The 23,678-nt window shown below is 41.6% G+C and overlaps 1 protein-coding gene across 4 annotated transcripts in view; it reads left to right on the top strand.

Annotated features, from left to right (window-relative positions):
* The first annotated feature begins 6,892 nt into the window (after positions 1-6,892).
* Positions 6,893-23,678, top strand: part of SFR6 (sensitive to freezing 6) — a 118,751-nt gene continuing 101,965 nt past the window's right edge. For 2 of the 4 annotated variants that reach the window (XM_086799379.1, XM_086799370.1), the window contains exons 1-5: positions 6,963-7,369; positions 8,042-8,110; positions 8,211-8,299; positions 8,545-8,657; positions 8,810-8,916. In XM_086799379.1, coding sequence (XP_086655505.1) covers positions 8,576-8,657; positions 8,810-8,916 — 189 coding nt within the window. In that variant the 5' untranslated portion in view covers positions 6,963-7,369; positions 8,042-8,110; positions 8,211-8,299; positions 8,545-8,575. Of the gene's footprint in view, positions 7,370-8,041; positions 8,111-8,210; positions 8,300-8,544; positions 8,658-8,809; positions 8,917-23,678 lie in introns of all 4 variants that reach the window. The other 2 variants (XM_086799361.1, XM_086799353.1) reach the window with 2 other exon arrangements.

Here is a 23,678-nt window from a genome sequence, read left to right as displayed (position 1 = left end):
GACTCGAAGAGACTACTCGAGTGGAGGTAAACATGTTCAAACCTACTTCTCTTGCTAAATCTATTTCTTTAGCTCATGATGTGGAACGCAAAAGAGGTTTGCACAAACCCCCTCATCAATTCAATACTTCTTTATCCAATAATCAACAAACCTTAGGCTTCAATAATCAACAACCCTTTCCTCATCATTACGGTGTTCCTACTGGACCATGTTCTTTTAACAATTTTAATGCAAATAGAAAGCCTTGGGTAGCACCTAGTAATTCATGTGCAAATTCAAATAAAAATGTAAAGAACATTAATGATCAAAGAAATGTAACTCAACCTAAGCCTATTAGTCACAACACTAATAATACTACAAAGAAACCTTACCCTATAGGCTATAAGTGCAACCAACCAGGCCACTTTGCTTCTTGATGTTGGAAGACTACCAAACCATTGAGCTGCTCAACTTCACAACATTGGAGAGGTACCGTGACGATGACTAGCTCCAGATTGGTTCGAAGACATACTACATGATGATGATGGTAACCTTGATCAAAGAGATGTGCCAAGTAACTCTATTTCATTTTAAAACGAAGGGTAAAATAAATGGTTATGATATTATTGTGTTGCATGATGGTAGTACACACGATTTGATTTCTAAGCATGTTGTTAAGAAGTTAGAGACACATCCATCAATTTACACGATAAAATATGCATTCCAATGTATACATTACAATGGAACTAAAGGAATTAGGCAATTAAAGATTGTTATTGGTCCTTAATAAAGAGAAAATAGATTTGTTAATTACACCACTGCACACACTAGTGATATCATTTTAGGTATACCCTTTTATCATCAATTTAATCCTCAAATCAGCTACTATGACATACATACAATGTGGATTACACATTAAAATAAAAAGTTTAACTCTTCACAATGATGTCAAACATAAACTTTTCCCGTTGCTATCATGCACTTAGGCCAAACGAGACAAAGCTTACATGATTTACGTCTATGAAATTGAAGTGACTGACTAGAGTTTATCATAAGACCTGGTAGTTCTCCTTTTGGTGGCTGAGTACTCTTAGTTCATAAAAACAATAAAACCTACCTGCATGTGCATTGCTTATAGAGCTTTGAATAAGATAATTGTTAAAAATAGGTATCCTACTCCTTGTGTTGAGGATTTGTTAGATAAACTTTGTGGTGCATGTGTATTTAGTAAGGTATATTTGAAATTTGAATATCATCAAGTTTGCATGCATACCTCTAACATATATAAGAGTATTTTTCACACTCTATCGGGACACTATGAATTTCTTATTATGCCTTTTGGTCTTACCAATGCACCTACAACATTTAGTAGAATGAAGAACCATATTTTCTCGAAGCACCAACATTTTGTCATTGTTTCCCTCGATGACATTCTTGTTTTTCGTAAAAGTGAAGAAGAGCATAAACATCTTGCGTTTGTCTTCAAACTTCTGTAATAAAAACAATTATATGCTAACCATAGAAAAGTTATTTATTTGAAATGGAAATTGAATATTTAGGGAACATTGTCTCAACTGAAAAGCGTCCACACTATATTAAGACTTAGCATACTCCAAAGAATGTTATTGAGACTCATTCTTTTCTAGGTCTTTGTGTAATTATTATAGAAAATTTGTTTGTAATTTTTCTTTGATTGCATTGCCCTTGACTATGCTTCTTTGCAAGCAAACCGTTTTCCGTTGTGGTGAATACCAACAAAAATGCTTTGATATGCTTAAGCATATGTTGACACATACCCCAATTCTTTAATTACCTAATTTTTATAGACCTTTCTTCCTTGTTGTCTCGCTGATACCAGTGGATCTAGTATTGGTGCACTCCTTATGCAAGATGGTTATTCTTTTGCATATAAAAGTCGTAAACTCAAAACCCTCAGAAACTAAATACAACACTTGTGATTAAGAACTTCTTGCTGTTATCCACACACTTTGTATGTGAAAACATTATTTAATACATGATGAGTTTCTCATTAAAACAGACCAATAGAGTATATGACATTTACTTTCCCAACCTTTGATCTTTGATTGTCACATTAAATGGTGATGCGCTAATTAGACATCCTTCCATTGTAAATATTTTTGTTCTTGACTTGCATTCTTTTGATACTATGCTAATACATATGTGAATGATCCTAAATTTCACGATGCATGGTTGAAATTGCATTCTAACAACTATTTGCCTATTGATAATTATTCGTACCATGATGGATTCCTTTTCTTTGAAAAACATTTATGCATAACTCTTCCATTTAAACAACTGATTCTACAAGAATTGCATAATCTTCCTTACATTGGTCACAGAGGCATAATTACTACTTTAAAAGGAGTAGCAAAAGATTTTTATTGGCCTAATGTAAAGAATGATGCTTCCATTTTTGTTTTTGAATGTCTTGTTTGTCAAACGAGTCAAGCAATATCATGGAAAACAGCATGGCTCATTAATGCCATTACTTATTCTTGATGCTTCTTGGGAAGAAATATCTATGGATTTCATTACTGGTTTGCTTGTTACTTATGCACAAAATGATATGCTTTGTTGATAGATTTTTTAAACAACATACTTTATTGCATGCAAGAAGACATTATATGCTTCACAAGTTGCACATCTTTCCATTAAACAAACATCATGGCTTACTTAGAGTTATTGTATTTGACCGCGACTCTATATATTTTTGGAGTGTTTTTATTTTCAAATCTAGGATCTAAAATTGAATTCACATTTGTTTTTCATCCTAAAAGTAACGGCCAAATCGAAGCAATTAATAGTACCATTCTAGATTTATTAAGATTCTACACAATCTCTACACCGGCTAATTCGGACTAACATCTTTCTTTGTTTTGCGATAATTTACTTACAATAATACACCACACTTTGCTATAACAGGGAAATCTCATTTTGAAGTCGTGTATGGTAAGAAATTACCAACACATACTTCTCCACTTTCACATACTGTGTCTGCACACCAGGATGATTTCACTAAAGACCATGCCTCTATACTTTAACAAGTATATGAAGCTATAGTTAAATCCCAAACACAATATACCAACCCAACAAATAAGAAATGTAAGGCCAATCACTTTTCAAGAAGTGATTATGTTTGGCTTCGTGTGGAAAAGAAGAAGACTCAAAAGTGTCAACTGACACCCCGCACTTAAATTAGTCCCTAGATTTTATGGGCCATTCAAGATTTTAACAAAAATTAATGACAATGCTTATTGTCTAGATATTCCATCACATTGGTATATTCATAACTCTTTTCACATTAATCTACTGAAACCATTCAGAGGACCTCTTCCAACCTATCCAGTTTATGACGATCCTCCATTATTAGATAAAGATTCCGAAATCATTAAACCATAAATTATTTTAGACCATGAGTAGACAGCAATAAGAAAAGGTAATATTTATCACATATATTTAGTCAAGTATAAAGGATGCTCCATCAAAGATTCTCAATGGCTACCTTATTATGTCCTTGCTATGCCTATCCATCCTTGATTACATCTTATGTTCATTCGTGTACGATAATTACTTATGATTTTGTGACAACTGAGGATAGTTGCTTTGTTAATTAATGGAGTATATATTCCTAGTTTCTCATTATTTATGAATTGGAGTTAAGTTGTGGAATATATATTCTCACATTTTTCATTTTTATGAATTCTCCTAGATGCGTTTAGATTGGGACACCTTTCTAAATCCGAGCAATCTTAGCTTACTTTACATATATGTGGGTGAATCCATACATACGTGGGAGTATTTTTTGAATCGTCTTGATGTTATGAGTTTCGTATGATTATTTATATTTTTAATCAATTAATTTATTAATTGATTGGCATAGTTGATGTAAGTGGAGCTCATTAGATTGGATAATGGAGGCAAGCTACTGATAGTTTGAAATATTTTGAGATAATCAACGTTTCGTACACTAGGTGAAAGGAGACAAGTTGTGGAACCTATAACTCCATTTTCATTATTTGCTAAACAAAGGGGTCCTTTCACCAAAGATAATGGTTTTACATTTGGTGGAGTCAAAATAAGACCTAAGTGTGGGACAGATGCAACTTCTAGTGTGCAGAGAGAGAGTGATGGAAATGTGAAGAGACTTTCTTCCCGATCACTTAAATCCTCAAAGATATTTAGTCAAGTATAAAGGACACTCCATTAAAGATTCTCAATGGCTACCTAATCATGTCCTTGCCACCTATCCATCCTTGATTGCATCTTATTTTCATACTTGCCCATGATAATTATTTATGTTTTTGTAACAATTGAGGATAGTTGCTTGTTACCTGTGGGCATGTCATGAGGAGTTAATTCATGGAATATATATTCCTAGTTTCTCATTATTTATGAATTGGAGTTAAATCATGGAATATATATTCCCACATTTTCCATTTTGATGAATTCTCCTGGATGGGTTTAGATTGGGATGCCTTTCTAAATCCAGGCAATCTTAGCTTACTTTAGGTATACATGGGTGAATCTGTACATGCGTGGGAGTATTGGTTGAATTATCTTGATGTTATGAGTTTTGTATGATTATTTATATTTTTAATCAATTAATTTATTAATTGATTGGTATAGTTGATGTAAGTGCAGATCATTGGATTGGATAATGGAGGCAAGCTAGTGTGTTTCGAAATATTTTGAGATAATCGATTTTGAGTGTCGACAAACAATATTTAATTTTGTTACAATAAGCGCCGCTAATTTATTTTGGGTGCCAATGATGATATGTATATTAGTTGGGACATGTAAAAACTCTTTTTTGCATGTTTGATGTTACTTGGTATGTACACATTTACATGGTTCTAGATTTATATTTGTTTTTTAAGTAGATTAGCTTGCACGCTCAATAAAGCAAGCTATTATGGAAGAAGTTGACATATTTGAAAAAGAAGACTATTTTGAGCCCTAAAAGTTATCTCAAGAAATATTTTTAAGAACACTAACAGGAAGCGTGGGCTTATTCTTTGTGTGAGGGCAAATTGAACCCAATCTCGGAGGCTTTCGACTACTCCTTACGCCTTTTTGGAGCAGAGGACCCCCATGAGCCAGCACCCATCAGAGTTCATGTCTTGAGCAATCGTTTATTCTATTCATGCTTGGTATTTAATATTTTTGCAATCAATTCTTTGGGTTCATGTTAACCTCCCACAACAAAAAGGTAGAGAGAGAGAGAGAGAGAGAGAGAGAGAGAGAGAGAGAGATGGCCAATTCGAGAGAAATAGAGAGAGCTAGAGAAAATAAGAGAGATTGAGATAGTTAAAGAGAGAGTGACATAGGATCTCCCTGATTGAGGCGACCATATCGACCCGGAGCAGTAGCACTTTGTAGCTGGCTCAGGGTCGCCCAAGAAGTGTCAGCATCCTCCCACTTCTTGGGTATTTATGCTTCATTCATAAAATAGCCCACATGCCAAAAATAGCTACAAGCTTATGCATGGGCTTGGCCTTTACAAGAATGGGAGTTGCTTTAACCAAAAGCTAAGATAAATTCTTCCTATCTAAACCACTAAAGGAAAAATACATAAAGAACCCCAAGGGCCAATTCACATGCAATAAAAATCAATGAGTCCACGTCCAAGTACAAAAGTGGGCAGCTCAATAGGTCCATGTCCAAGTACATCAAAAGTGGGCGGCTAATAATGATACAAAATCTGGTAGTAGATACTACGGCCAAAATACAAAAAATGAGAACCGTCCTGGTAATAGCTCACACCATTATCACTGTCGTCACATCCTAACCATTTCGGCTTATGAGCACAAAGCTCGTCAATCTCACCGACCTACACAAGTTGTCCATTCCAAATTAGCAACACAAGCCATCCATAATTTCATATATCCTATACATGGATTATTCAAAATCACCCAAGTGCCATGCCACGAATGTAGTGGTAATCAGGTGTCCCCAATTAACCATAGAAGAACAGATGGAGAAACCGTATGAGAGAGAGAGAGAGAGTTGGGGCCATCTCAAGAGAAATAGAGAAAGAGAGACTTGGAGAGAGCGAGAGTGAAATAGAGAGTTAGAGAGAGTGAAAGAGAGAGAGAGTTAGAGAAAGTAGGTTAGAGAGAGAGAGAGAGAGAGAGAGAGAGAGAGAGAGAGAGATGGCGAGTTCCAAAGAAATAGAGAGACTTAGAGAGAGTAAGAGAGAGTTAAGGAGAGAGAGAGAGAGCTAGAGAGACTTAGAAAGAGAGAATTAGAGAGAGAAATATAGAGAAAGAGCGTGTTTTAGAGAGAGAGAGAGAGAGAGAGAGAGAGAGAGAGAGAGAGAGAGAGAGAGAGAGAGAGAGAGTTGACCAATTTGAGAGAAAGAGAGACACTGAGCGAGATTGAGAGAGTTATATAGGGGAGAGAGAGAGAGAGAGAGAGAGAGAGAGAGAGAGTGAGTGAGAGTGAGATACAGAGTTACAAAGAGCTAGAGAGAGAGGGAGTAAGATAGAGAGTTAGAGAGAGATAATTAGAGAGATAAATAGATAGATGTAGAGAGAGACAAAGAGACAGTGAGTGAGTGAGTGAGAGAGTGTTCGAGAAAGAGAGAGAGAGAGAATTATTTTTTAAAGAAGTATTTTATTTTTATAATGAGCTTTTTTAAAGGGGAGGAAAAGAGAAAAGAAGGAAGAGGGGGGGAGAGTGAGAGAGAAATTAGTTTAAACAGAATATTTTTTTGTTTTTGTTTTAAAGGAGAAAAAATAAAAAAGAGGTAGAGAGAGAGAGGTATTAACGTCGGTAGAATGCAACAAGAGGGCATGTACGACCAACGGTGGGACTTGAACTCGACTTGAACTCGGGTGAATCATGGCGTGTAGAGAGAGAGAGGGGTATTAAAGTCGGTAGAATGTATATAGAGAGAGAGAGGGGTATTAAAGTCGGTAGAATGCAACACGAGGGCATATACCAACGGTGGGACTTGAACTGGGCTGTAGAGAAAGAAAGAGGGGATGCAAAGCAAAGAATACCCTCAGAGTTTTGCGTAATGCCACTGATTGGAAAGATTTACTAGAGTTGACGAAGAAGGAACGTGATCGTGATTCGTAGCACTCTTCGTTGCAAGGAAAGGCCTCTCAGGAAAACACAGTGGGATCTTTATCTGGGTGTGTTCTGTAACTGTCGCAAGCAAGCACCAGAGAGACATGAACGCTGTTAAAGAGGAAGCAGAGAGCGAGGGCTCTTCTCCGATACCTTTCAGAAGGCTCGATGCCTCTGAGGGCGACGAGGACGACGAGGAGAGCATGGCGGGCACAGTTCTTCATGTCTCCCTGCACACCCCCCATTCCATCTCGCCCAGGAAAGCCAATTATGTCGAGCTCTGGAGGACTTTCAGGTACTTCTATGTTCATTTTTCAGTGTGCCCGAAACCCTAACCTGGTTCATACCGAGAACCTTTCTCTGCTCATTTTTTTTTCCTGCGTTTAAAGCCCTAATTTATGTGTAAATCCCTAGTCGCTCTCATGCCCGAAACCCTAATCGCCTCCCATGGCAAAAATCCCAATCGCCTCGATTTTTTTTTTCTTATCCACATTGATCTCAGTATGGAGTCAGGATCCCATGCCCACTGCCGAAACAGTCCATGCCCACAGCATACCCATTTATTATGTTTAATAGCTTCACATCTGCAAAGCATGGTTTTACCGTTAATTGGGCACAAACAGGTTACACTTTAGGCTTCATTAAATGTATGAACTTGATCAGGAAGCCTGCTTTTCTTAGCTTCATTAGCAGAAACTAACTTCCATCATGGTTTTTGCATCAACTGGGAACAAACAGGTTACACTTTAAAAACTTGATTTAATGTATCAACTTTATTAGTAGGCATGCTTTTCTTAGTTTCATTGGGAATAAACTGGGCATAATTCAAATTTTGATCAACTGTATAAACTTGATTAGTTGTACAATCTTTCATTTACAAACCTTAACATTAGGACACATGTTCCAACTGGTCTTTCGGCAGACTAACTTACCTATCATCGTTCTATGGTGGCTTGTTGTTTTGAAGTGCCGTGGCCTGGTGTGCAAAATCTAGCCTCCTTGCATGCGCTACAGAAGTCTGTGCAAAGGATCCAAGGTGATAACTAGCAAATTCTGCTATTTTTTTCAGTGTAGTACCTCCCCCCTACATGCTTCATCTTGGAGAATCTGATTTTTATTCATGCAAGTCTCTGTAGGTCAGAGTCACCTCTTTTGTTTTGGATTCCAGTCCATATTGTCAATCCTGAGCGACCCACTGAACACGCTGTGTTCAATGTGATGGCTGGTATGTTTTTGCAACAGTTCACACATGCACGCACACATTCTGACATGCATTGGATTTTGTTGTTGGAATGTGAGTTTTTTGAACATTGACAACAGCCTGGAATCAGACTTAATAATTTCAAGTTTCGTGTTTCTTTTCTCATGGGGCCGGGAGGTGTAATGGCCCTGTGAACCTAATTAAGTCGTATTGTTTCTGGCTGCAAATATCATGCTTATTTTGGTGGCTCTCTCTTGCATTTTTGCCAGAATCCCCAGTTGATCACATTCAGTTTCTTGAATGGTCTCCCATCTTGTGTGCACGGGCGTTGCTAGTGGGCACTTCTTCTGGAAGAGTGTCTATCTGGACACAGCCAACACAAGTGAGTTCTTGTTTGGGTCATACAATTTTCTGATTATGGTATGAAGCATTAGGTAGTCAATCTAGCAGTGAACATAGTGTAAGATATATAAGATATTTGTAAATGATGGGTGTTTGTTTTCTCTCTCAAATTTTAATCATGGTTTGCGTTAGGCCAGGGTGGGTCCAATGTTGCCCGTGCTGTGAATTGCTGGAATTGCGAGTATGAATGGCGGCAAGATCAAGCAATCACCACCAAGTGGCTTTCTGGAGTATCACCTGTAAGTTCTGATGAGCTCCATGTATATATTCTGGGTTCGCACTACTAAGTTCTAATGAGCTCAATGTACATATTCTGGGTTCACACCATTGAGTTGGCACCTTATGCATTAGAGTATTTTTTTTGAAGCACAGAGGTCATGCTTACCAATGAATATACATTTCTATTCATATGTGTGCACCTTACTCTTGGCTTTAATGACATGAGAAGGGCTGTTATAGATAGTGAGACTTAGGGCATTGACCTATTAATAATGAGCAAGTGAGTTGTGACCCACCTACCCAGGACAGAGCAGCTTGTTGGGTTTTATGCTGTGTATGCACCCAGAGGAGTGCTAGTGATCATCAGTAGGTTACTGGGGCACTTTTTACTTCAGTTAGTGGAGGTTTTTTCCCCCCAGTTTAGTTCATTTTCACTTATATGCAGTTTATAAGTGTTTTGGTCCACCCGGCACATTTATGGCCGGTCATGTGAACACTTATCCTTTAGGGGTCACTATCATGTGGCTTGTACTTCACATTTTTCTATCATTGAATAGTACAGCAGTCGTGTTCACTCCCTCTGCTTGGTTTTCCACGCCTATTTGCTTTCTGTAAACCCTAACCCTAACCCTGTCCTGTCTTCAATTGGTATCAGAGCATTGAAGCTGCTCTGCCCTGCCAGTACATTGCCAGTGTTGTGCGCCGTACTGACGTCTCAGCATCTGCTGCCCGTACAGCATCCATACATCTGCGCCGCCTTCAGTCACACGTGCGCACTAGCTGCCCGTACATCCAGTCGCACGTCGCCTTCAATCAGGTACTACAACAGGCGTCGCCTACAGTTACGTACGTGTACCAGCCCCGTACTGTATGCGTACGTGTACCAGCCCCGTACAGTAAGCGCAGCCAGCAAATCGCCGCCTGCTGGTATTCGCCTGCAAGTCGACACCTGCAGCCTGTCAAGCGCAGCCTTCTGCCCGTACACCTGTGCGCCACCTACTGTGCAAGTCGACACCTGCTTCGAAGACTGCGCCTCTGTACAAACCTGCGCAGGACAGTACCTGCTCCGTACCTGCATAGTACAGTCGACCAGAACCTGCAACTTCAACATTCAACTGCAGTTTTAGTCTTCTGCTTTCGTACATGCTTCCGTACAGCACCTCGACTGAGTTGCTGAGTACCTGCACAATACAGAAGTGGTAAGCATTACATATTTTGAATACTGGGCATTTTTATTTTCTCTGTGAAAATATACAGGCACAACAGGCAGATTTTCTAGCAAGAAAATATACAGATTTTTGCACAGTTTGGGTGCAGTAAATTTGGGCATTTTTGGGGCATTTTGGCATTGTGTACGCCATTTGCTGCTCTACTCAGTCATTGGTGCATTAAGCTGCACATTCAGAGGATTGAGAGTGCAGGCAGATTTGGGTGAACTGTATTCAGTGGAGTACAGTTGTTATCAGGGTTTTTGCTATTGGGTTTTTTGGTAAACAGGTACAACATTGTGCGTAAAGCATAATGGCAAATCAACAGCAAAGTGATGTATTCACATATTTGTCTAAGGAAGACAAATTGGATGGCACGAACTACTTCTTGTGGAGTTTTATGCTGAAAAATGTGCTTGTGGCAAAAGGTCTTTGGGATTTTGTTAGTGGTGATGAACCACGTCCAGGTCCATTGGCTCCAGAGACTCCTCCCCAAGGGGGTGCTCGTGGACGAGGACAACAGGTACAGGCTCCAGGACAGCCATTGCCTGTTCAGAGAACAAATGCTCAAAAGACATGGGATGCCAGGGATGCACAAGCTTTGTCACTCATTGCATTGTCAGTTCAGAGGTCCATTATACCTCATATTCGTTCAGCTGGCACTTCACAGAATGCATGGGTGACTTTGGAGCAGATGTATGCTGCTCGTAATGAGGCTAGGATCTCATTTTTGAAAAGAGAGCTGGAAAATCAGAAGATGAATGAAGGAGATGATATGTCTAGCCACTTAAACAAGCTGCAGGATTTGAGAGAGCAACTCATCAATGTGGATGAGATTATTCCTGAGACACAGCTTGTGTCCACCATCTTGCACTCTTTGCCAAGATCTTACTTGGCTTTCCATACCTCTTTGAACCTCAGCATGAGGAATGCTGTTGAACCCCTCAAGTATCAGGAACTTGTTGCTCTCTTACTACAAGAGGAGCAAATGAGGAAGAATATGAATATGAACACAAATGCTGAACAAGCATTTACTACAGGTCAAAAGGGGAAAGGGAAATCTCAGCCAAAGAGTGCAAATCAAAATTCAGGTGATGGTGGTTCTTCACAGGATACCAAGAAAGGTGATGGACAGCCCAAGAAGAAGGGAAAATGTCATTACTGTAAGAAGCCAGGTCACTACATCACGGAATGTAGGAAGAGGATTGCCAAAGAGAAGGCAAAGGAAGCTGGGATGTCTGTTAATGATGCTCCTAAAGCTCCTCCAGAGACTGCTTCTTTTGTTGAGGACAGGGATTACTGTTTTTTTACATGCAGCTATGATGCCTCTTGGTCTTCACAGGCACTCAGTTTGACAGAGCATGCATGTACTTGGTATTTTGATAGTGGTGCCTCAAAGCATATCACATCTCGCAGGGATTTGTTTAGTCATGTTGGCCCTGCCCCTGTTGGCAAAACTGTTCAGTGTGCCAACAATGCTTCATATCCAGTGTGTGGCATTGGGGAGATTCAGCTTACAGCCATTGATGGCTCCATTCTCCGCCTTACAGATGCCTTATATGTACCAGGAATAAAGAAGAATTTGTTGTCCATTTCTTCTTTAGCACATTGTGGAATGCAAGTCCACTTTGATGATGATAAATGCATGGTCAGAGACAAAGCAAATGCCTTGACCTTGATGCTTACTGGTACATTATGTCATGGACTTTATGAGTTGGATGCATTTCAGCCAGTGGATCAGTCTGCTTATCATGCATTCACTCTTACTCCAGCTATGGTTGATGCGGAGTTATGGCATGCTCGCATGGGGCATGTAAATTTTGGTAGTCTTATGCTTATGCAGCGACATAATATGTTTACAGATCTACCTCTCATGGAGAAGCCTCCAGATCACATTTGTGAAGGATGTATTTTGGGAAAAATGCACAGGTTTTCCTTCCCACGTGATCAGGCTCTAAGAGCAACTGCAAAGTTGCAACTTATACACAGTGATCTTTGTGGTCCCATGCAAACAAAGTCATTAGGTGGTTGCTTTTATTTTGCAACATTTATTGATGACTTCTCTCGTATATGCTGGGTCTATCCTTTGACACAGAAATCACAGGTATATGATGCATTTTTGGCCTTTGTAGCACTTGCTGAGACAGAGTCAGGATGCAAGGTGAAGACTCTCCGTTCTGACCGAGGGGGGGAATATATGTCACATGTGCTGAATTCCTTTCTTGGGAGTAGAGGTATAAAACATCAGTATACTACTCCTTACACTCCACAGCAGAATGGGGTTGCAGAAAGGAAAAATCGGTCACTCATGGAGATGGCCAGATGTATGCTAAGGGCAAAAAGACTACCACATATCTTTTGGGTGGAAGCAGTAATGTGTGCTTGTCATATTTTAAATCGATGTCCCACAAAGGCATTGGTTTCTATTACTCCTTTTGAGGCTTGGCATGGCCGCAAGCCTTCTGTATCGCATTTTCGTATCTTTGGGTGCCTTGCATATGCACACATACCCAAAGAGTTGAGGAGGAAGCTTGATGATAAAGCCACAAAATGCATTTTTGTTGGGTATAGCCGTGAGAGCAAGGGCTACAGGTTATATGACCCATTATCCAGGAAGATATTCATCAGTCGGGATGTGATTTTTGATGAAAAATCAGAATTATCCATGGCTGGTTATGAGGCAAATCAGGCTGAAAATGATGTGTTTGAAGGTCTACTACCCATGGAGTTTCATTCCACAGTTGGTGATCCAACTCATGAGGGTACTGGACAGCCAGCAAATGATGTAGGTGGTGCAGAAATTCAGCAGCCAAATGAGCCAGAAGCTGAACCAAATATGGGACAGCAGGCACCACAGGTCAGACATATACCTAGATGGTATTTGAGGACATTACAGGACAGCCATTTAGAGGGTCCTCTTGCTAGTCGTACTCGTAGGGAGACAAGGACCAATGAGCATGCACATATCATGGATTTGAATCTGGTTATGGCAGCCAGTTTACAGGATGATGATGAGCCTGATTCATTTGTGGATGCACGAGATAATGTGCATTGGAACAAAGCCATGCAGAATGAGATTGATTCTATTAAAAAGAATCAAACATGGGATTTGGTTGATCTGCCCAAAGGCAAGAAAGCCATTGGTACTAAATGGGTCTATAAGTTGAAAAGACATGCCGATGGATCCATTGACAGGTACAAAGCCCGTCTAGTTGCAAAGGGCTATGCACAGAAAAAGGGCATTGATTATGAGGAGACATTTGCTCCTACATCCCGTATGTCGACACTTAGGTGTGTCATTGCATTGGCTGCACATCGTGGTTGGGTTGTTCACCAGTTGGACATAAAGACTGCATTCCTACATGGGGACCTCGAGGAGGAAGTTTATGTGTTTCAGCCCATGGGATTTGCAGAACATGGTCATGAGGGGAAAGTATGCAGGCTGAAAAAGGCCTTGTATGGTTTGAAACAAGCTCCACGAGCTTGGTATGCAAAAATAGATGCTTTTCTACTCACTCAGGGATTTGTGAACAGTCCATCAGAGACCACTTTGTATGTGAAGAAAGAAGAGACAGATCTGCTGGTCATCAGTCTTTATGTGGATGATCTCTTGCTCATGGGATCAAATGATGACAAAATTGCAGCATTTAAAGAGATACTGCAACAGACATTTGACATGTCTGACTTGGGCCTTGTACATTACTATTTGGGCATACAGTTTGTGCAGGATAACAGAGGCATTGGGTTGTTGCAATCACGTTATGTTGCTAAACTTCTGGAGAAGTTTAAATTTCAGGATTGCAAGCCTATTAGTACTCCTATGGAGCCTGGGATGAAACTGTCACTACAAGATGACAGTGTTTCCTTTGATGCCACTACATATGCTCAGGCTGTTGGGTGCCTCATATACTTGTGTAATACAAGGCCAGATATTCAGTATGCAGTCTCTCAGTTGAGCAGATTCATGCACAGCCCACGGTTGTCACATTGGCAAGCTGTGAAGCGTGTATTCCGTTATTTGCAGGGTACCTCGTCTCTTGGTTTGCTTTATCCTGAGGGGGGTGACATGCAGTTACATGCTTACAGTGATTCAGATTGGGCTGGTGATTTTGATACCAGACATTCCACTAGTGGGAATTGTTTCTTCCTTGGCGCTTCATGCATTTCTTGGCTAAGCAAGAAACAGACCACAGTGGCCACTTCATCTTGTGAGGCAGAGTACAGAGCAGCCTACACTACTACTGTTGAGTGTGTTTGGCTGCGTCGTCTTATGACTGATATGGATATTTCAGTGGAGGAGCCTACACCTATCTATACTGATAGTCAGAGTGCCATTGCTGTGGCCAGGAATCCTGTGTTTCATGCTCGCACGAAACACATTGAGATTCACTATCATTTTGTTCGGGAGAGACTCCAGGCAGGCGATATCAGTCTGATCTACTGTCCTACAGATCAGAATGTGGCAGACATCTTCACCAAGGCATTACCACGTCCGAAATTTGAAGCATTCCGCAATGCTTTGAATTTGTTTCCTTTTGGTGGATGATGTACAGTGATCACATATCACTCCAGGGGGGTTTGTTGGGTTTTATGCTGTGTATGCACCCAGAGGAGTGCTAGTGATCATCAGTAGGTTACTGGGGCACTTTTTACTTCAGTTAGTGGAGGTTTTTTCCCCCAGTTTAGTTCATTTTCACTTATATGCAGTTTATAAGTGTTTTGGTCCACCCGGCACATTTATGGCCGGACATGTGAACACTTATCCTTTAGGGGTCACTATCATGTGGCTTGTACTTCACATTTTTCTATCATTGAATAGTACAGCAGTCGTGTTCACTCCCTCTGCTTGGTTTTCCACGCCTATTTGCTTTCTGTAAACCCTAACCCTAACCCTGTCCTGTCTTCACAGCTGAGCAACAAACTGGGCAGTCGGGACAGCCAGGAAGCAGCACCCAGACCAGCCAAATGTAAATGCATTTTCCAGGCAGGGGAGTCAGGCAGATCGGACTAGTCAGGTAGTAGATCGACCCCCTTTTCTACAGGCTGATCAGCCCATGGGGCTTTGTAAGTAGGCGTCCCCAACCCCCACAATAGGCATCATTTAGATATTCAGCCTTTCACAGCAGTCGAGCCAGCCAGAGCCAGGGCCAAGCGTGCATTTGAAGGTAGGACTAAGCAGGAATCTGCCAGCAATGGAGGGACATCAGCATTTGTCATCAACTTGGGCATTTGTACTGTATCTTTGATCACTTTGCATTCCCCAGACAGCATTGTACATATTATTTTGTATAATTAAGCATGGGATCTTGGAGTTTTCACCAGATTTGAGTAGATACTGTGTGGGTGTGTGCTTGTGTTGCATAAGTCTTCCTCTATATTCTCTCTCCTTTAATACTTGTCACTATATCATCAGGTCTACAGTTGGTATCAAAGCATGTAACATCCGTAAAATTCGTCTTTTCCAGCATCCCATGCCTGCCTGATTAGGTTAATGTCAGGGGAAGAGTTAGTTTTGGGTAGCATGCTGATTTCAAGTTTCCCTGATAGCTTCAAGAGGATGAGATTGCAGTCTTGATGTGTATGCTGTCCAAGCAGATGGCAACCCTTGGCCGGCAAGAGCTACAGCATTAGATTTCTATGCAGGTAGTGATGGTCCAGCAGGGTGCTTGCTTCAAGGGGCTTCGGGTGCTGCCCCAATTGTTGCCTGCCATTCACAGTAGGACGACGATGACATCGAGTAGGAGGTAGACTTCAAGCTCAACGATGTCATTTTCCAGTTGTAGTTACCGACCATTTTCAATGCCATTAGAGTAGAACACAAAGCTTTCTGTAGATACAGGTGAGCTTCTGGAGGATCCCACTATGCATAGGCAGTGGGCACATAGTGGGTAGCTTGATCTACATGACCATTACTAGGCGAGACTTTAGCCATGCTGTTGGACTTGTGAAGGTAAGCTAGGTTGGGCAACGGACTTTGACGTCCCTTTTTGTAGGCCAATCAGCTCATGAAGCCCTATAAATAGGTGCCCTCAATCCCCACAATAGGCACCACCAATCATTGAGCCTTCCACAATAGTCGAGCAGCTAGACTAAAGAGGAAGTGTGCATCTCAAGGCAAGAATTAGTGGAAGTCTACTAGCGATTAAGGGACATTAACATTTATTATCAACTTGGGCACTTCTACTAAATCGTTAATCTCTTTGTATTCCTTAGACAACATATTATCTTGTAGAAATGAGCTTGGGTTCTTGGGGTTTTCACCAGATTTGAGTAGATACTTGTGTGTGCGCTTTTGTTGCATAAGTGTCCGTTGTGATTATCTTTGTGTTAACACTTTTACTAAGCCAGGAGGTCTACATGAGTGGCATCAAAGTTGATGGACAAGTTATGAGATCGTTGGATGACACTCAAAGTACATGTCTATAACCCTACTTCTGTATGTGCTTGTTCTACCTAGTATCAGCTTTGCCCTTTTGAATGTGCACATTGTATGCTTGGGTTTAGAGTATCCAAGCCTCGTCAATTTGTGCGGTGCTAATGTGTCGAGCCTCATGGTTTTTTTTGGGCTTGTGCATACACACTGGTCATGCAATGCTAAAGTGCCTCTTATTTGGCTAAACCCCAGATTGGTTCACAATTGGATCATTGGAGTTTGAGGAAGGTCAACACCGATTCCCAGTTGAGTCGTGTTCAAAAAGTAGTGCTAGGACCAACAAATCGCTTTCTCGGACCTGTTTACGTTTGTGACCTTGCTGTGGATAATCAAAGCCAGTGGGGGAAATGAACTCAAGCCATGGAAAAGAGCAAGGCAAGGAAGAGAGACTCCAACTTGATTGGCTAGAGCCAATCATAGATTTTAAAACAAAAAAGAGTAAATGGAGCCATAATGGAGACTTCGGGTACAAGTCTTAAGTGAGGTCAAAGCAATAAGGCTTATTATTTTGAAAAGTTCTGGTGAGAATTAGCAAAAGTATAAGAAGAACTTCAAGAATTAGGTAAAAAAAGTTCAACAAGTTGATAGCCAAGAGTTAGTAGCAAGAGAGTGAATAAGCGGATGCCAGGAGAATAAACTTAGTAAAAGCTTAGTAATAGGATTACTGGGAAGAAACTATGACTATGATTGAGATGAGAAGAGATGATAAAGAAGCAGGAAGTGATGATTAAGAAGTGAAGCAGGAGTTAGGAAAAGAAGAAGTGTTTTTTTTCCAAGAAAAGATCATATCATTAGTCAAAAGAAAATGTCTACACATGAAGCAGACTACATAGTAGTGCATTTGCCCTATCAACTATTTATTTGCTGTACTAATTCTTTCTATTTGCTACTTCCCTTAGTGCTAGGCTTCATTATGGCCGAGTCTGCCATGCATCTCCGAAGGTTTGACAGAAACTCAGTACGAAAGACTGTGTGTGAATATATGCTCGTATGTGTGTGTGTTTGTGTGTGTGTGGAGTGCGTGTGTGAGAGCATATCTTGTTACAGAGTTCTACACCCACTATTGGGCACTGATGACGTTTGTGGGGATGTCGTAGTATCTAGTCTTGTATATATATATATAGAGAGAGAGAGAGAGAGAGGAGAGGACACAGTATCGATAACTTCAATGCTCAGAAATCAGCACACTTTTCGTGTGTGAGAGCATATCTTGTTACAGAGTTCTACACCCACTATTGGGCACTGATGACGTTTGTGGGGATGTCGTAGTATCTAGTCTTGTAACATGCGGAATCTTCTGGGGAGATCAGTAACTTCAATGCTCAGAAACCAGCACACTTTTCGTGACAGAATTAACGCACAAACTGAATGAAGATGTGCAGAAAATAGAGAGAGAGGAGAGGACCCAAATACCCTCTGTAGGGCCCCCACCACGAATGGTGTATTTGCTTTATTAGAATGATGTAAATCTGGAAAGAAAATAGAGGAAAACTTGACCTTTCTTGGCTGAGATAACTCTGCCCTTGACTTGCAGTCCTTCACCCCTCTGCATTAGCAAGCCCTTGGCTGTCCTGGTCCTTTGGTTGCTTTAGCTCTTGGTGAATTATGAGATAACTCAACAGATTTGGGGCCTTGGTATTTATACCCCTCAGAATGACAGTCTACTACAGTCGGCTGTCTCAATCACTGTCTCAATCACTGCCCACGACTGAATAAATCAGCAAATAGTGCCATTAAATGCTGAATAAATCTGCGCATAATTCCCTTGTTGGCTGGGCAATAGACGCCTGGGCACTGAATATTGGCTGTCTTGAATGCTGGGCAGCCTGTATGGGCTGCCCCATACTTGGCCTACAGCCATCAAAAGGCTGGTTGACGTGTCAGCTGCCCCTAGCATGCCCCTAGGGCCGTCCTACAGCCCTCCATGGCCTACCCATGGCTGGTGGGTATAGCCAGGACCTTCTTGGCCCTCATGGGGGTGGTTTTACATTGTCCCCATGCCCACACAAGTACTTGGGGTAGCCCTATGGGCTGACCCCTTTCCTATAAGTAAACCCTAACTTATCTACACAATGATCTGGCATCCAGTACCATACCAGATACATAGAATCACTGACATCATTCTAGAGGGAGACTCATAGCGCGGACTGGCACTGTTTCGTGTGCAGGACAGTGCACACCTAACCTTGGACTCATGTGTAGGACAATGCACACCTGACCTCGGACGACTGGGATGGAACCTTGGCTGACTCGTCTCGGACTGGGCTCACATGGGACCAGTTTACCATCCCGGGTCTTGCACCTTCTGTATAGATATGTCTACGTGGCATCCAAGTGCGGGACGCACGTGACACGTCCATACTATGCATAATGGAGTTGATAGTTATATAGTCTTGTGGGTTGACTACCATGAGTATATAACATGCACGTTCCTAAAAGGTGAATTTGGGCATGTTCCTGGATTCATCTAGGTATATATATATATATACAACCCTCCATGGAGGGAAAAGCAGTGTAGAAAAAAGCTCCACGAGGGGGATACAAAGAATGTCACTTGTACCCTACACTGGAGTGCTATGTGACACACTGGCTCTCCATCAATGGAACATGTATACAGTAGGATTATCTTTTTTAGGAATATTTTGTCATATGGCGTGACCCCATTGTGAACCCTAGTCAGGGACATGTGAGGCACGAGCTACTCCATAGACAGAGAGTCATTCCTCTTACCCACTTGGAGAATTCATGAGATAGATTCATGTAGAAGGCAACCTTAGCTTTAGAAAGTGCATTAGCAAGCATGTAGAAGCTAGATGCGTATTAAGCATGCCCATGGGCCAGCCAAAGGCCAATGTTAATTCTTTCTATCTTTAGTGGTGCATATGCCCTATCAACTACCTTTTTGTTGTAATAATTCTTTTTTTTTTGGTAATAATTCTTTCTATTTGTTATGATCCTTAGTGCTAGGCTTTATTATGGCTGAGTTTGCCCTGTATCTCTGGAGCTCTGACAGAAACTTAGTACACAGACCTTTGTATAAATGTATGTTCTTGTATGTGCGCGCGCGCGCGGAGTGTGTGTGTGTGTGTGGGAGCATATATTAATACCAAGATCTACACCCACTATTGGGCATTGATAACACATTAGTGGGGATGTCGTAGTATCTAGTCTATACTACGCATGGACTTGATGGTTTATTTTCTTGTGGATGACTACCATGAGGTTATAAATTGCACTTTCTTATAAGGTGAATTTGGGCATGTTCCTGGATTCATCTAGGTATATACATCTTTTTTTCTACTGCAAAGCAGCATGAGCAAGATGTTAATAAGGTCTTGCAACTTTTGCGAGACAATGCACTCTACATCAAGGCAAAAAAGAGCAAATTTGGAGTAGAAGAAATTCATTGTTTGGGATACGTTATCAGTGTAGATGGGATTAGCCTCGACCCTGAAAAGGTGAGGACGATTCTCGAATGGGATGTTTCCAAAAATGCTTAGGAGATTCGCTCTTTTGTAGGTCTCTGCCAAGCATAAAGTTCACATATGGACAAGTTTTCCGACCTTGCAGCACCTCTTACAGATGTGTTGAAGGACGTGAAGACACGTCGACAAAAAGTGTTCGTCATAGGCAAGGCACTCCAAGCATTTCATGCAATGCCTCTAAGTTTTCGGTTCTCAAATTGCCTTCATGGGATGATCCTTTCGAGGCGATTACCGATGCCAACAATTTAGCCATAAGAGCTATCCTCCAACATGAAGGGTGCCCAGTGGCTTATTATAACCAGAAATTAAATGACATAGAAAATAATTATTTTGTGTATGGCAAAGAGCTATTGGGAGTGATGATAGCGCTTAAGCATTGGAAACATTTCCTTTACGCGTAAAGGCATAGTTCTAAATTTACAGGAGTTTATTGTGTTTGAAATACAGTTAAAAGATCTTGTCAGTATGAAGGCACAATATGAGGATTCTTTGGAATTCGGGACTTAGTATAGATTGGCCCTGCAGTCAGAACCGGGTCACTATACCATCCATAATAGCTGGTTATTTTACAAGAACCGGTCCTGCATACTCAAGGAAAAGTGATAGGCACTTCTTCATGATGCCCATGACTCTCATCGGAGGTCATCGAGGTATCAACAATACATTGGAGAAGCTTGAGTGATCAGTCTATTGGTTTAAAATGAGACGGGATGTCTATCAACATGTCCAAGCATGTCATATATGCGAGAAAGTGACGGTTCCTTGTACGAAACAGGCAGGTTGCTTCAATCTTTGTTGGTTCCCGAAGGCCCTCGTTGAGACATTAGTGTGGACTTTGTTGGATCTCTTCCCGCTACATTTGGATCTCGGAACACAATGTATGACCATTGTGGACTGATTCAATAAATTTTGCATGTTGATCGCGTGCAACCAAACGGCCACAGCATAAGATATCGCTCGCTCATTCATTCGCCATTGTTACTCCATCGGTGGTTTGCCAAGGACAATAACATTAGATAGGGATCCCAAGTTTACTTCCAATTTTTGGGGAGAACTTTGGGACCAAGTTGCATCTGTCCAGTGCATTCCATCTGTAGACAGATGGCCAGATAGAAATATATAATTACTTGGCTTTTGATGTTCTCAAATTGTATTGCCATGATAGGCAATCAAAGTGGGAGCATTATCTTCCTTTGGTTTAGGCCATTCTCAACAACACTCATTCACCTAGCATTGGTCGAACTCTCGAACTCTATACGAGGCAACATTTGGTTGCCCTTCTTACGAGAATGGTGTCTCCTTCCTTGGAGGCCAACAAGACCACAAACTTTTTCAGAGATCATTGAGTCTATTAAGAAGCGCCTTGCCAAAGCACAGGAAACATACACCAGGCAAGCTAACAAATCAAGAGGAGATGTCAACCTTAAAGAAAGAAGGGGTTTGGGTATGTCTCTGGATAATGAAGCAGAGATTGAAGCAAGTGGGCAAACATTGTCCCAAACTCTCCTTTTGCAACGTCGGACCCTTTCCTATCATTAAAAAGATAAAATGATGTCTCCATGAAGCTTAAGCTTTCAGTTAGTTGGACTATGCATAATGTTTTCCATGTGTCTTGGTTGAAGCCCAGCTTTGCAGGATAATGCAGATGAGTAACAACCAGACGTGGTAGAGACGAAGCTGAAGCTATTGAGTCTGAACAGATTCTCCTCCATAGATGAAAGCATGGATACGGTCGAAGACAGATAATTCTACACGAAGTTCAAAGACCCATGAAGCAGTATGGCTTGACGAAGAGTTCTTCCAGAGTACACCCAACTCTTGGCAGACTAGTTGGAAGCCATGAACTTGCCGCCAAGCTAAGTAGGAGGGAATGTCACATGCACCTTGCACTGGAGTGCTATCCGACACCTTGATCCGCATCAGTGCGACATGTATACAGTAGGATTATCTTTTCTAGGAATATTTTGTCGTATGCTGTGATCCCATTGTGAGCCTGAGTTCGGGACATGTCAGGCACGAGCTACGTAGGTCAGTCTCCACAGCCATAGAGAGTCTGCATGTGTGAGTCCTCTTACCCACTTAGAGAATTCGTAAGATAAGTTCACATAGAAGTCAACCTTAGCTTTAGAAAGTGCATTAGCAAGCATGTAGAAGCTAGATGCATGTTAAGCATGCCTATGGGCCAGCCATAGGCCAGCCCATCGCCATGGGACACATTCGACAGCTTGTTTGTCATGTGCATCTTGCATTTGGATGCCACGTGGACATTGTGTACAGCAAGTGCAGGACCTCGAGTGACTGGTCCCTTGTGAGACCCAGTCTGGGACGAGTCATCCAAGTTTCCACTCTAAGAGGTGTACAAGTCCCGTACATAGGAGAAGGGGGCAGCCCTTTGGGCTACCCCAGAATAGGGCTTGTAACCCTCGCCTATCAAGGGGATACTCCTTGGGGGCCACGGTGCCCATGTCCAATGCCCAACAGCCAAGCATGGCTGGGCAGGCAGGGCGGCCAGTCCTAGATGGCCTGGATGGGCTGTTGGCCTCGCAGGCAGTCCAGCAGGGGGCCACTATACAAGGGCTGCCAGCAGCCAGTCTGGACAGCACACAAAGCGGGCCAGCACAAACAGCAAGAGGCACTTATTAAAAGCATTAAAGCACGTCGTGGAGAGATATTCAAAAGGGTGATCCCTGTATTTGTCCACCGACAAGCATAGGAAAGGGCTATATAAGCATTGCTTAGCATCTCATTTGGGCATCTTAGAATTCACAAAGGGGCTGAAGCATTCCAAGGGCCAGGACAGCCAAGTGGAATTCTACAGCCAAGGTGAAGGTTGAAGGTCAAGAGTCAGATTAAAAGATTTACAGAATTTACGTTATTAGTTTATCATTCTAAGAAAGCAAATACACCATCCGTGGTGGGGGCCCTACAGAGGGTATTCCGGACCCAATACTATGTCTGACTCTCTCTCTCTCTCTCTCTCTCTCTCTCTCTCTCTCTCTCTCTCTATTTCTGCACATATCTCTCTATCTTGTGCGTTATCTTCGTCACGAAAGATTGCTGAATTCTGTCCATTGAAGTACCGATTCTATTCATCAAGCTTCCGCATGTGACATTGGTATCGGAGCCTTCTTCTTCAAGTGTGAAGATTCAGCCACAAAACCAGAAAAAAAGATATTTATTTTCGCTTGCGTGGTTTCTACTATGGAGGGCCACCCCTTTCAGTGTAACTCCTATCTATTGAAGGACGGTCAGTTTTTAGCCTCTGAAAGCCTCCAGAAAGTCTCCCACATGCATAATGGATGGTTTTGTTGTGGTGCGGAAAGGACGTGACTATTCCCACTATGGTGAACTTCAACAATAACAGATCCTCTTCTGAGTAACTCTCTTGGAGGGTTACTACTGCATCCGAGTTCGCCACTTGAGTTGCAGATGCGAACATTGGAGATTCAATTGATGGAAGACTGTGCGGTAGCATCGTGTGCTGCCACACAAGAAGACGTTAGATGACGCGTGGAGCACGAAAGATTTCTTGCGGCTTTAGATGTAAGAGCAACGCAAGCTTCTTCCTGGAGTCATCCTCCCGAGAGGATGAACTTAAGTAAGTATAATCGTAAACTCGACCCCACGACCTTTATTCTTGGCTGCATTAATTTGAA

Source organism: Cibotium barometz, chromosome 1 (genome assembly GCF_041138505.1).
Source record: "Cibotium barometz isolate CiBa-2024 chromosome 1, ASM4113850v1, whole genome shotgun sequence".
Lineage (NCBI taxonomy): Eukaryota > Viridiplantae > Streptophyta > Polypodiopsida > Cyatheales > Cibotiaceae > Cibotium > Cibotium barometz.
Note: the sequence above shows the minus strand (reverse complement) of the source record. Positions and strands in the feature narration are given on the sequence as shown.